Raw genomic sequence first — 12,538 nt, 5'->3', positions numbered from 1 at the left:
AAAGATTAAGTGATTTAATAGTAATTGTGGCTGCAAAAGGGTATAACAAGATGCCAATTTGAGACTAAGCAGGTGGGTTATCCCCTGCGCAGTAATCTATATAGGTGTGTTCCTTATGATGTGAATAGAGAGTGTCTTTTCTACCAACGGGGGCGTATGTGTTGAGATTTGAATTTGAATCGCGTTGAGAAAGTTGACTTGATTGTCCCGAGAATAAATGCTAACTTAGAGGATGATTGAGGTATTTTATGGTGGGTGTTGCATAAGCTTGAGAAGAATTTTCGTTGAACTAACCGCAGTATTATGGCAGTAATGAAGTATGGGTATTATGAGTTATTGAGTGTTTTGTTCTATGGCTTTGAGCCAAGTAGGGGAGTATGCTATTGATAATTTAATTTCCTGGATATATGTTAAATTTTAGTTTTTGTTTGAGGCATACTTGTGGTTTGGTTACGACTTGTAGAGGTTGAGATCGGGGATGACTTGAGTAAGAAAATTTCTTGAATGCGGGTTATATTGCACTTTATGAGATGATTAAATTGTTATTTTTGAAGGATATAGTGCGCACGGAGTATGAATTTGATTGGTGGTGTTACGGAAAGGTTACTTCTTGTTGTTGTGTTAATAGGGCACGTGTCGTTTGGCCCATTTGGGGCGGTGTAATGTGGATTTGAACAAAGGGGGTGACTCTCGGGAAAGTTCTAATGGATTCGAGATTAATATGTAACAATTGAAAAAAATTGGCGGATTTGTTTATGGCAAAAATTTGAGATTTAAGTTGGATGGTGTCGAGATTTGTGGCATTTTTGTATATCATTATGGATTTTATATTTCGGTATCAGGAAGGTGAATGAAATGGTCTTAGACTCAAATAAGGTATTTTCAGAGTTAGTGTTCATGTACACCCCTAATTTACATAGTTAATAAAAAAAATAGAAAATGTCCAGCTAAAAAAAGATGAAAAAAGACTAACTCAAATTTATAACACTACAACTTGAACTCTAAGCTTTTAATCATTAAATTATCTTTCTAAAAACAATTTAAATATTTTGGTCTTTTGAATATTGTTTAAGGTTGAGATGTTTATATTATTTTAAAGTTTAAACCATAATTTTTGGAACAATTTAATTTCATTTATTTAGAGGGCCAGTGAAATTGGAACTTAATTATCTTATGGGAGAATTTTTTTAGTAATTGAAATTCATGAGTTTTGTCAAGTGAAATTGATGACGAAAATAGAGAAGACATTAGTAATGGAGAAAACGGATAAGGGTGAAAGAAAAAGGGAAAGAAAAAGGAAAAAAAAGAGAAGAAGAGAAAGAAAAGATAAAGATAAAGAAAAAAAAGTACTAATAAAAAGGAAATAGTGTTTGTAATACACTTTAATACAATTAACGAAAGAGCTAATTAATTTGGGTGAATTCCGTTTTGAAAAGGGCATATATGGGACAACTATGTAACTCTAAGGGCTTATATGGACCAACTATATGACGGTAAGGGCATATTTGAGCTAAAGTATTAACGAAGGACAAATGTGCTCAATTTCGTATAGTACAAAGGCATATTTGAACCTTTGCCCCAAGGTCTATTGGATACCGGGAGTCTTTTCTGGTTTGATAAGAGATCTGTACGTCCTTCGCACAACTAATTTGTAATTGAAACGTAGTTGACTGATAAATTGATGGTACAAAAACCAGCCAGCCACACCTGGACAACTGAGATTTAATATGAATGAATCCTGTGTACTCGAAAATACCAACAAAAGCACGAGTAACATTCACTCGCTATTATGATTAAGATGAAGTAGCTAGAATTCCTCACAAAATTGTTAATCACAAGATATCTCAAATTAACGAACATCCAAATTCACATAAATGTGAAAACACCGATGATGACTACATATGCATTTCAAAACATTCTTACGACTGCATATTGATTGAGTTGCCCTAGCCAAAGGACTCAGTAGAGACACCATGACAAGTATTTCATTACGAGCAGGCATTCTTTCATATTAGGTAGTGGTTCAAATTCAAAATATAGGACAATATTGACAAGATCTTAAATTCTTCAATAACCGAGCAAAATCTTACATGTCTTGACTCAGAAATGTCTTGAAAACGGAAGATGGATTTCCTTGCATGCTACTAAGCCAGTGAAAACGGAAGATGGATTCCCTTGCATGCTACTAAGCAAGTCGCACAGAATAAGGTACACACTTCACCATCAGCAATACTTCCAGTGAAATGCTAGAACACAGATTCACCCCCTCAAGAGTTGTTAACCCGTCACAACCAAACAATTTCAGCTGAGGAAAGAGGAACCTTTGAGACAGCAACAGCCTACCTGTAGCGACTTGATTCAGAGCGTCATTTTAAATCCATTCTGTTAGCGCCACAAAGCTACTAAAAGGTCCCAGACCGATATTTCATTGGCACAAGAATGGTGGCAAAACACGGTCAGCAATATAAAACCCTGTAAGATTCAGTATCTATGAGCACCTAGTATTTTAAAGAAACATATAAAACTTGATGGTTCTAACTGGTTTGCAATTGATATGTTGAAAACAGATTAAACGGACAGTCCCTCAAGCACATACGGAAAGATCCCAAGTCCAAAATTTAGAGAGAATGTTTACTTTTGAATCTTTATTTTCTTCTTCCTTTTTTATTTATATGTTTGAATCTATAATTTCTTACCCTGTATATTGTTCCTTAGGCAGATCTTGCATATATGTTAATCAGAGATCTCGTATCTAGTCAGCATATCACAAATGCAAATCTCAAATCTGGCTTATTTTCAGTTTCAAATGTGAGGCCAATATAAAATGCCAATTTCACTTGGTGACTACAGTCAAGCATAAGCAGAAAGATCAAACAGAATCTAAAAAACATTGTGTGTGTGTGTGTGTGTGAGAGAGAGAGAGAGAGAGAAGAAAACCCTTATGCAAGTGCTCAGCAATAAAGATGGTCATACTCCTAGTCATCTCCGTCACTGCTTGTTTGAGATTCTTCATCTATGCCATACATAACTTCATCTACCTCATCATCCTCACTTTCATCCATCCGTCCCTCGAGTGTTAGTGCGGGGCTTTTCCTATTATCAGCCTTCTCGATCTGAAAAGTAAGAACAGAGAAGGGTTCGTGTGAGAACATGTACTGGACTGCCAAATTTCTTTTACTATTTAAGTAACCAACCTGTGCCATTACGAGCTGCAAACGGCCAGATAACTGCAATAAAGAGCTCAGGGCTGCCACCTTTGACCTGGTAAGCTTAAGAAACACAAACGATGAAGTACTTAATACCTTTCAAAGTTTTTCAGTCTAACAATAGTGAGATTTTGTCATCATGAACAAATAAGAAAATCTTCAACTACCGAGAGACAACTAATTATGGTAACAAATTCTTCAAAATAGTTGGAAAACAGGGGTTCATCCGGCCCGTTGTTCCAGAAGCCAGAGCTCAGTTGGAGATCCAATTCTTGGGGAAGTGACCAAAAAAATGTGACATTTATAAAGCATAATATCATGTTGGTGGGAGTTAGCACTCTATTTATTGTGGCAATGTGGCTCCATAGAAATGAACATGCCTACTCAGTACTCAGACATTAGTGCCAGTACTTCATCAGAGGAATTTAAAAAACTTAAAGCCGAATAGGAAATTGAATAAACCTCAAGATATGTTAAAACTGATTTTAATTAGATATTGACTTCAGTTACCAAACTAATGAATATAACAGGTCCAAATGAAGTGGAATGGATTATTTATGTAGTCAACCCCAACTAATTTCGGATTAAGCTATCCACCAAATGATGTAATATTGTAAAATGACTTCCATTTCCCTTTGATTTTTTGGTCATTTTCAATCTTGTTCAGTGATCAAACTTCAATAAGCTTTCATGACTACTAATCTTCTTGTAGTCTTGTACAAAGCGAATTCTGTAGCAAACTTGACAAGTTTGACAAATGTCACTGCCCACCCAATGAGTTCCCAGCTTAGCTACTCAAGGGCCACTACATTACACTTCAGATGTCCCCACTAACCACCCCTGTGGAGAAAGGAGGGAGCTTTTTAAGATGCTTGCAAGATTTTTGAAGACAAAGAGGAACATAGTTAGCCTTAAGCATGAATCTCTTTGCTCCTTTTTTGGTGTAACATGGCTAGAATCAATGTTAATGACGTAGACGCTATGATACATTCTATTAGTAATCTGCACAGCTTGTAATTGGATTGTACATGCCAACCAGCACTTTCTCCATGCTGGTTTTTCTGATATAATACTACTCTCCAATTACTTATTAAAAAAAAACGCAAGGATGAGTCTTCAACTTCGGTTACAAAATATAGGTAAAATAATCAATTTACAAAAGGCACTTTCTCCGTTAATCAATGGAGGGAATATGGTTCCTTGCACAAATATGCAGGTTTTGCCGTACTAAAATAAATGCAGTATCAAGAAAAAATGGCGATCCATAAGGCAGTGTATTACATGGACTCTTTGTTTACAGACAGGTAACATGGGTGTGAGCATTTCCTTTTTCTTAAAATAATAGTGATATCTAGGCCAGCTTGTGGACTCACTATACCACAAGTTAGCTGCAACCAGTACAGGTATTGGCGAGTAACTTTACCCACCCAGTCTTCCGCAAATCGAAAGAAATTACCTAAGTAGGCGTTTGGACATGAATTGATCGATATTTGAAAAAAAGTTATATTTGAAATTAAGTTGAAAAGGGTATTTGGGAATTGAAGTTGTTTGGACATGAAAGCACAAATTGAAGTTATGTGGGTGAAAACTTGAAAAAAATCCTAAAGCCTGTTTTTCAAACTTCAAGTTCCATCTTTCAAGTTTGAAGTTGAAATAATGAGCCAGTTTAATGAACAAATACTTATTTGAAATAATCTCCAAATATCATTTCAAATTTTTGAAACCAAAGCTATCGACAAATATTATCTCAAGTCTTTATCTCAATTTGAACCTGGTCACCAAGGTTTGCACCCACTTCATTGATCAATATGTCACACTTGTAAAACCCTGGTGACCAGGATCATGTTGTTCCTCATCTATACATCAATCCAACACTCATCTCAAATCATGTAACATATATGAGGAACACCATGATCACATCATCACAATTTTTACTACAGCCATGACCATAAGCAACCTCCTCTACACACACAATAACCAATATTCTTCGTATAAATGTGTGTGACACTACAATTTTTGGCATGGAACGGTCATCGGCATCCCGATGAAAGATTAGTTATTAGCTTTTTCCTTGACAGACCTTTTTCGTAACTTAGCATAGCTGTGAAACCTTCCTCCTCCATAACATACCATCTGGAAAACTGTGTCCCTTCGATATGTAAGAGAATAACACTCATCACATTAAGTTGAGAAAACAAAAGGAAGTAATTTATCAAAAAGATCAATCAGAAAAAGAGTGCATAAACATACATGTAACTAATCAAAAAGATCAATCAGAAACAAGATTATAGAAAACACGAAACCATCAATAACTTGGCACTCCCAAAGTAATCCCATAATTGCCAAGCAACAGTAGTATAGTGGCAGCATATCCTACCTTGTTCAAAGAATCCAGAAGAGGAGTCGGTGGTTCCTGCGATGTAACAAATTCATTGTGGTTCACCAATATACAGTATATCCATGGAAGAACATGTCTTCCCATGCTTGATCTACAAAAAAGAAAATACATGCAAAACGAAAAAAAGACTTATGATATGCATAAAGATTTAGCTATCAACTAAAAGGTTTCTCCAACTGGTGCAATGATTCGTTCTGCCAAATAAAGCAATAACTAGCCTATTTGAGAGTTAAAGGAGGGCAAATTCTGATATGAATTTCCAAATGTATCTCGAATTGGGGCCAATGATTAATTCTGCGACAATATGTTTAATGATGTTGATACAAAAAAAATTAGCTATTTTAGAGAGTTTCAGGAGGATGAAATTTTTCCAATATGAATTCCCAAATCCTAACCTAATCGAGAAATCCCCAGAGGGCAGGTGCTGTCGAAAGTCAGTGAATAATGGGCCTGCCCTTACCCTTCTTCACTTTACCAAGCTCCCTCTGCCCATTTTCACTAAAACACCTGGCTTTTATCAGCGCCGGGTTCGAACACGTGAGGTGTGCCTAACCTACACATCACGTGTTGCCCGCTTACCACTAGATCAAAGCCCTGGGGTTATTTGTTGGTAGTATTTTAAAGTAGTTTCAAGATCTTTCAATTTAATCTCAAAAATTCAAATGACATGTCCAAGAACAATCTGTGGAATTAGCTTTCACATCCAAGAACTGAACCAGGCCATTATTTTAGGGACTTAACTCAAAATAGAGTACCAATTTTTGTAGTGCATTTCTTTTTTTCCCCTTAAGTGGGAGGATGCAGTGCATCTCCACTCTTGAGGTACAATATGGAGTTGATACGTGCAATCTCCTTCAAGGATTTGAAGAGCCAACCTGGACTGCCATGCAGCCACCAAGGCATTCAATAAGTTGTAAGCATCAGGCGATTCCAAAGATAAAACAGCTGATTTCATCTGCGTTATACAGTTAAAACAAATTATTGAAGGTATGGTAACATAAAAAGTGAGGAAATCAGACCCAAAAGTATCCTCAGTATTCCAAGAGATACAGACCTTCTTCGGTGGCATACTAGCATCAACACTTATTCCTTTCAAAATCTTAGGATCAAGAATTGAGCTAGGCGAGAGATCATAGTCACTGCTAATTATACCTATGGATCTTAACTGGTCCTCCATGCAAATTGTCACCTCATCTTCACCTTGTTTACCAATGACATCTGTAAATAGTAAAGCAAAAGCTTCCATGTTAAGTAGTAAACATTTAGGTAACATATTTAATTTATTCTCGAGACAAAAGGATAAACATAAAAAAGTTAATTGAGACAATATTCTAACAGTCCATAAAACTCGGGATGAGAACTATAGTTGGCGACGAAAACTTCAGAGTTCTTCAAACAAAATCTCATCTGAGGTCACATAACTTACTCTTCACTAGTACTCCCTCTGTTTCAAAAAGATTGGCACATTCCTATATTTCCTTAATGGGAAGCTTCTATAGCCACACAAATGTTATGGCTTGTTTAAGACCACAAGTGTCAAGTTTTATAGCCAAAATGTTATAGCATATTTAAGACCACAAGTTTCAAAGTTTTCCTGTTTATTAAACTTTGTGCCAAGTCAAACTAAGACAAACAAATTGAAACGGAAGTAGTAGTAAAGCACTGATGAAAAGTGAACAAGTTCCTCTCGCACATTTGAGATGACAAATTAAATATTCAGTGCAAAAGCACTAGTCAGATCATGGATCACAAGTCTCAATATGACGATTAAACCGAATAAAGCAGGGATTTGAGAGCAGCAGAGAATCTCAAATGAGTGCTGTTTACTTCAACCTAGGAACAATTCTGGCACGGAGTAACCAGTTTTATCAGCAGTTCTAATCTATAAGATTCTTCCTCTTAGGGAATGGCAATGTGCCTTGAAATCAAGATGTGCAACCACAACAAGTTCGAAATACACACACAAAAAAAGTGTGCCAAAAAAACCAAGATATCACAAAAATTGGTGCAATGTTAGGTGATACCTTTGCTCACTGTGGGCTTAATTCCATGCTCGACACCAACCTGATCAAGAATCTTAGGCAAAGGAAGTAAGGCACCCTCTGCATTTGCACAATCGAGAGCAGTAACTGTTCAATGCAACAAAAAAAAAGATGTTAGGACAGACGTGTATCAAACATGCAAATTGATCATCGCATTTAATGATGGTACAGACCATGAAACAGGAAAAAGGGTTGTCTCAAATCATTGTGATTCTTAACCTTTAAAAGTGAAAACAAAGTAGCACTTTTTCCTTCCATCCTGAAGAAATAGATGGTCGAAAAGGTAAACGTATCGCAATTACCATTTATCAGTGTAACTCCATAACTGTCTCAGGAAAATTATGCTGAAACATCTCAAACATCACCTCATACTTATGCATATTAAACGAATGCCCTCTCTCTCAGGAAAATTATGCTGAAACATCTCATGCATCACCTCATACTTATGCATATTAAATGAACGCCAAAATCATACACAACTTGCAGCTTAAGGATTACACAAAGGAGGAGGAAAGATATTAAAAGTACATAATGGCACAGGACGACTGTCATCTCAAGCCTTTGGACAATTTTTCTTTTGTGATTAATAAGGCATAAGATTGTATTAGATGGGCGCTGAGAATACAAAAAGGGGCTAGAAACAAGAACGTGGTGCTGGATTGGACCTACTTTCATCCTAGAAATTTTCAAATAATAAAATTTAAACAGAGGATTCACAAGGATACATTGGGCTCTTCCACCTACTGGGCCATAGATTAGGAGGTCGAAATTCTCTAACAATCTGGAGAATAAGTTAATGTAGGGAGGAACATGTAGAAATTAGCCACGTGGAAAGAAATGAAAATGCATTAAAATTTGGGAGGGAATAGCAAATTTGCTGATATAAAGGAAGATTCCAGAAATATTTGCATCGCCATACCAAATCTGTCAATAGTAATCCATACCTATTTAACCCGGCAATTTGATTATCAAATACGGGGTTCAACAATTTTATGTTTTGACATAGAAATTAGAGAAGACAGGGGAGGCAAGTGCAAAAGGAGGAGGAGAGAGTGTTACCCTGACTCTGAGTGTTAGATGCTTGTTTAGATTTGCGGGATTGACTGAAGGGTAGAAGGATCCCGTCAAGTGAACTTTTTAATCTCATATCCGCCCCAGGCTGCACCATAACTTTTTCAAATGATGGTTTTATTAACAAGCCATATGCAACAAACATATGACCGGAACCAGATGTGCCAATAGATTGCAATTTTGCCGAAAAAATACTATGCACGGCTTCTTTATGTTTCTTCAGAATTTCCTCATCTAAAGATGCGCATATTTTTGTGGGCTTCAAATTGTGCAATTCCTCAAAACTCTTTCCATGCCAAAAGTAGCAAACACCAATTTCTGAAATGGCCAAAACACCTAAACTTGCATCATTTTCAACTCCAGATTTAATGCAGTAACTATCCAAAAAGACAGCAGGGTGATCCATTGGAAGCAAGCAGCACACCGATTTCTTTTTGCTACCATCTAACTTCCAAACTGCTACGTGTCGGTCACCAACAGCAGAAGAAAGAACATGTCTCCCATCTTCAGAGAAAACCATACGCCGAACAGCCCCCTAATATAAAAAGGAGAAAAGAAATAAGGTGACTCACAAGGATGGTAACAGAAGTATTCTGCATTCTGTATTAACTTCACTTAATCACGATGCAAATGCATCAAAAGGGAAGCATATAAAAAATAAAATGAAATATGCATAACACTGACAGGGTGGCCTGAAAACTTCTGGAGCTTTTTGTCATCCAAGCAATTGAAAATTTTCAACTGAGAAGTTGCTGTTGCTAACATTTTCCCATCTGGTGACAGAAAGCCAAAAGAGGAACCAATATCAGCATAACCAAATTAAGCATAGAATGTTGGCTGATACAAGAAAACGACTACAGGAATGCTAACGCGAGATAGGGGGGAAGGAGGATACAAATGGAGCAATGACATGTATCCAGAACATAGAGTGATCTAAATATGACACAAGAAGAATTTCGATAACTCTTAGCTCAGGGAATCTTGTATCATTGTTGCGAGTACTCCATTTTTCATTTAAAAAACGACAAGGGGTAAAAGATGCCACTCATTCAGTAACTCATCCAGATTGACTAAAACCGGGATAATTAAAATATAGCCATCATCAAAGACAATGAACATTTACAGATACAAACCTGACGAAACGGATAAAGATGATATTGCTTTAGTGGAAGCTTTAAACTTATGCAGTAAGTTCCCCGACATGGAGTCAATTTTGCAAACCAGTCCATCAGCACCAGCCGTGTAAATGAATGAACCATGTGAAGGGAATGAGATGGCATTGACACCGCTGCTCATTGACACACGAGTTTCAATAAAAGCAGGGGAGATATGTCATATCATAATCTTACTATATAATAAAATTCCATACGTAAATATAAAACAATGCACCTTTGTGAACTGATGATAAATGTAAGAAGAGCAGAGACAAGTTTCAAGATGGAGATAGTACAAGTGGCCAGGCGGAGCCAGAAATTTCACTTAGGGGTGTAAAAATATAAAAAGGTAAATACACAAAGAAGTTAAGGGGATTCAATATATAGTATATATACATAAAATAATGTTTTGACCTAGCTACATAGTGTAATTTTCCGGTGAAGGGGTGTCAACTCCTTAACCTAAGGTGGCTCCACCACTGCAAGTGGCATGATCTACAGGTCATTACTACTTCTGAGAGTAACTTTTACCGAAAAGAGTTTCGCTTTACTTTTACAAATTTAGGATACAAAAGCACGGAGCAACTAATGACAACCGGAAAAAACAAGAGTAAAACATGGCAAAAAAAATATTTTCATCAGAAAATAGCAAGAACAAACAAAAATTCATCTAAAATCTCCCTTCTTCAAAGTTGGACATATGTGCCAGACATCAAATTCTGAGCCTCTATATTTATACTTGCCAAATTGCAATCTAAAAGCTATTCTACCTTTTCTTCATAATGTGTCCTACACCTCGAATTGAAGCGATCCTATGTCCAACACATAGTATGCAGAAGAACACATAAAAGAAAGCTATTTACCATTCTTTCTGCAAGTCAAGATAATATTAGTTATGAGTTACGCAAAGAACTCACCCAGGATGGCAATCAGTAAATCTCCATTTGAGATGACCTGCAGATACATCTAGAGCCAAAACATCACCACTGCCTGTACCTAAAACCAATAATGAAGTTCCAAGCTTCCTTTTTTTCTGAGCAACAAGTAAAATAGCTCACATTAAAGGAGTTGAAGTTAGAGTAGAACTAAATACTCCCTCCGTTCCAATTTATGTGACACGCTTTCTTCGTTAGTCAGTGACATATTTCTATATTTGTAAATAATTTAACTTTAAACTTTTTATTTTATCCTAAATTAGAAGCTATTATAGCCACACAAATTAAAAGCCTTTACCATTAAGCTTTTAAGACCAAAAATTTTAAAAGTATTTATTTTTCCAAATCCGTGGCGAGTCAAACTAAATTGGAATGGAGGGAGTAATACATTTTCTTTTCTCAGTCAGGGAATTTCACCTTTCTGTCACATGATAACCACTTCATGCAAGTATAATCCATAGAAAGATGACCTCCTGACTTAGTAAACAAGCTTGCTGTTGTCTCAGTTGACACAATATCTGCAAACTCCGTTTGTACCTGACCCTTCACTGTATCCCATATCTGAAAGTAAATGGTATACAGTGAAATAAAATTCCAATAAAATGTAAAATTTGCTTTAACATGATTAGAGGAGTATACCTTGATACGGCCATCACCAGAACTGATAGCAAAGAAGTCCAGAGAGGGACTCAAACAAGTCAAAATGTCCCTTATATTTGTTGTGCCCATTGCTGAAAGGGATGATCTGAAACGAAACTTAGGGTACAAACTCCAGCTGCTGGACGGTCGGTGACCAAGGGCGGCTCTAGGGTAAGGCAAGTAAAGCTTTTGCCAAGGACGGACGGTGATTAGAGGAATATATGTAATTTATATTTATACAATTATTGATAAAATATTTTAAATTTGTTATGAAATAATAAAAGGAGAACAATATTGCACAAAAAGAGATAGAATTGTTATTGATTTGGGATCATTTATAATGGAATAAAATTTCTTTATTTATAATGAAAAAGTGACTTAGCCACAAAGTAACAAACCCTAAAATCTCTAAAATATATACATTCACTTTAAATAGAATTTTATTTATTACACTCCCCTTGAATGTCTATTCAACAAATAATGTGCCTCGTTAAAACGTTAACTAAAATAAAACTCAGTGGGACAAAATCTTGTAAGGGAAAAAGAGTACAACGCGTATTAACTCCCCTGATGAGAGCATCAATTCACATCTTTGAGCCTTCGCATTCCAATCTTGTGCACCATCTTCAAAAGATCGTTGGTAGAGATTTGATAAACAAATCAGTCATATTAACTTGAACAAATTTGTTTCACCTTGAAATCATCATTCCTTATAGATATGTAATATCGTGGGATGGCCTTTTCAACATCTTCATAGGGGTAAAAATTTCTCGCTATCGCATTATCATGCTTATAACTAGCAAGATACAAATGTGCACAAATTGCACTTAGCGTGTAGTATTTCATGACCAAGAATTTTATATGCTTTAAGCAATTTAAATCCTTCGAAAATTGTCATATAAGTCAAGTCATATAAGCTATATAAATAGACTTTAGATGCATATCAAGTTTTTATGTCATGCTAGACATATAAAATAGATAAAGGTGATTGCGCATACCATTGACTTTATACTTTCAAGTATTTGAACTACATAGCCAAAACTGCATGTCTTTCATATGAAACCAATTCTATTCGAATTGTGTCTCTTCCATT

The 12,538-nt window shown here is 36.1% G+C and overlaps 1 protein-coding gene across 3 annotated transcripts; it reads right to left on the bottom strand.

Moving 5' to 3' along the window:
- Positions 1 to 1,753: 1,753 nt before the first annotated feature.
- On the bottom strand, positions 1,754 to 11,662 carry LOC107817394 (uncharacterized). 3 transcript variants are annotated; one of them, XR_012701123.1, is made up of 14 exons: positions 11,446 to 11,662; positions 11,224 to 11,367; positions 10,789 to 10,904; positions 9,851 to 10,005; positions 9,402 to 9,490; positions 8,706 to 9,252; positions 7,629 to 7,733; positions 6,659 to 6,822; positions 6,480 to 6,559; positions 5,584 to 5,695; positions 3,195 to 3,269; positions 2,938 to 3,113; positions 2,344 to 2,472; positions 1,754 to 2,246 (listed from the first exon to the last, which is right to left on the bottom strand). XR_012701123.1 is itself a non-coding variant. In XM_075234195.1 (13 exons), the coding sequence occupies exons 1-12, from the start codon at positions 11,533 to 11,535 to the stop codon at positions 2,976 to 2,978; spliced, it is 1,815 nt and encodes a 604-aa protein (XP_075090296.1). In that variant the 5' UTR covers positions 11,536 to 11,662; the 3' UTR covers positions 1,754 to 2,472; positions 2,938 to 2,975. The 3 variants fall into 3 exon arrangements, 2 of the variants coding, with proteins under 2 accessions (XP_075090296.1, XP_075090297.1); XM_075234195.1 differs by having other exon boundaries at positions 1,754 to 2,472; XM_075234196.1 differs by having other exon boundaries at positions 1,754 to 2,472; positions 2,974 to 3,113.
- Between the last annotated feature and the right edge of the window lie 876 nt (positions 11,663 to 12,538).

This window comes from Nicotiana tabacum, chromosome 17 (genome assembly GCF_000715075.1).
Source record: "Nicotiana tabacum cultivar K326 chromosome 17, ASM71507v2, whole genome shotgun sequence".
NCBI classification, from domain to species: Eukaryota; Viridiplantae; Streptophyta; class Magnoliopsida; order Solanales; family Solanaceae; genus Nicotiana; species Nicotiana tabacum.
Note: the sequence above shows the minus strand (reverse complement) of the source record. Positions and strands in the feature narration are given on the sequence as shown.

What these genes read in the sequence shown, in the direction of transcription:
- LOC107817394 (XM_075234195.1), bottom strand. Translation starts at nt 11,535, where the DNA reads ATGGGCACAACAAATATAAGGGACATTTTGACTTGTTTGAGTCCCTCT. An exon ending in TAAGCCCACAGTGAGCAAAG is followed by an intron (nt 6,823 to 7,628) that starts GTATCACCTAAC and finishes TACTATTTACAG; the next exon opens with ATGTCATTGGTAAACAAGGT. An exon ending in TGCAGCTCGTAATGGCACAG is followed by an intron (nt 3,114 to 3,194) that starts GTTGGTTACTTA and finishes CTTACTTTTCAG; the next exon opens with ATCGAGAAGGCTGATAATAG.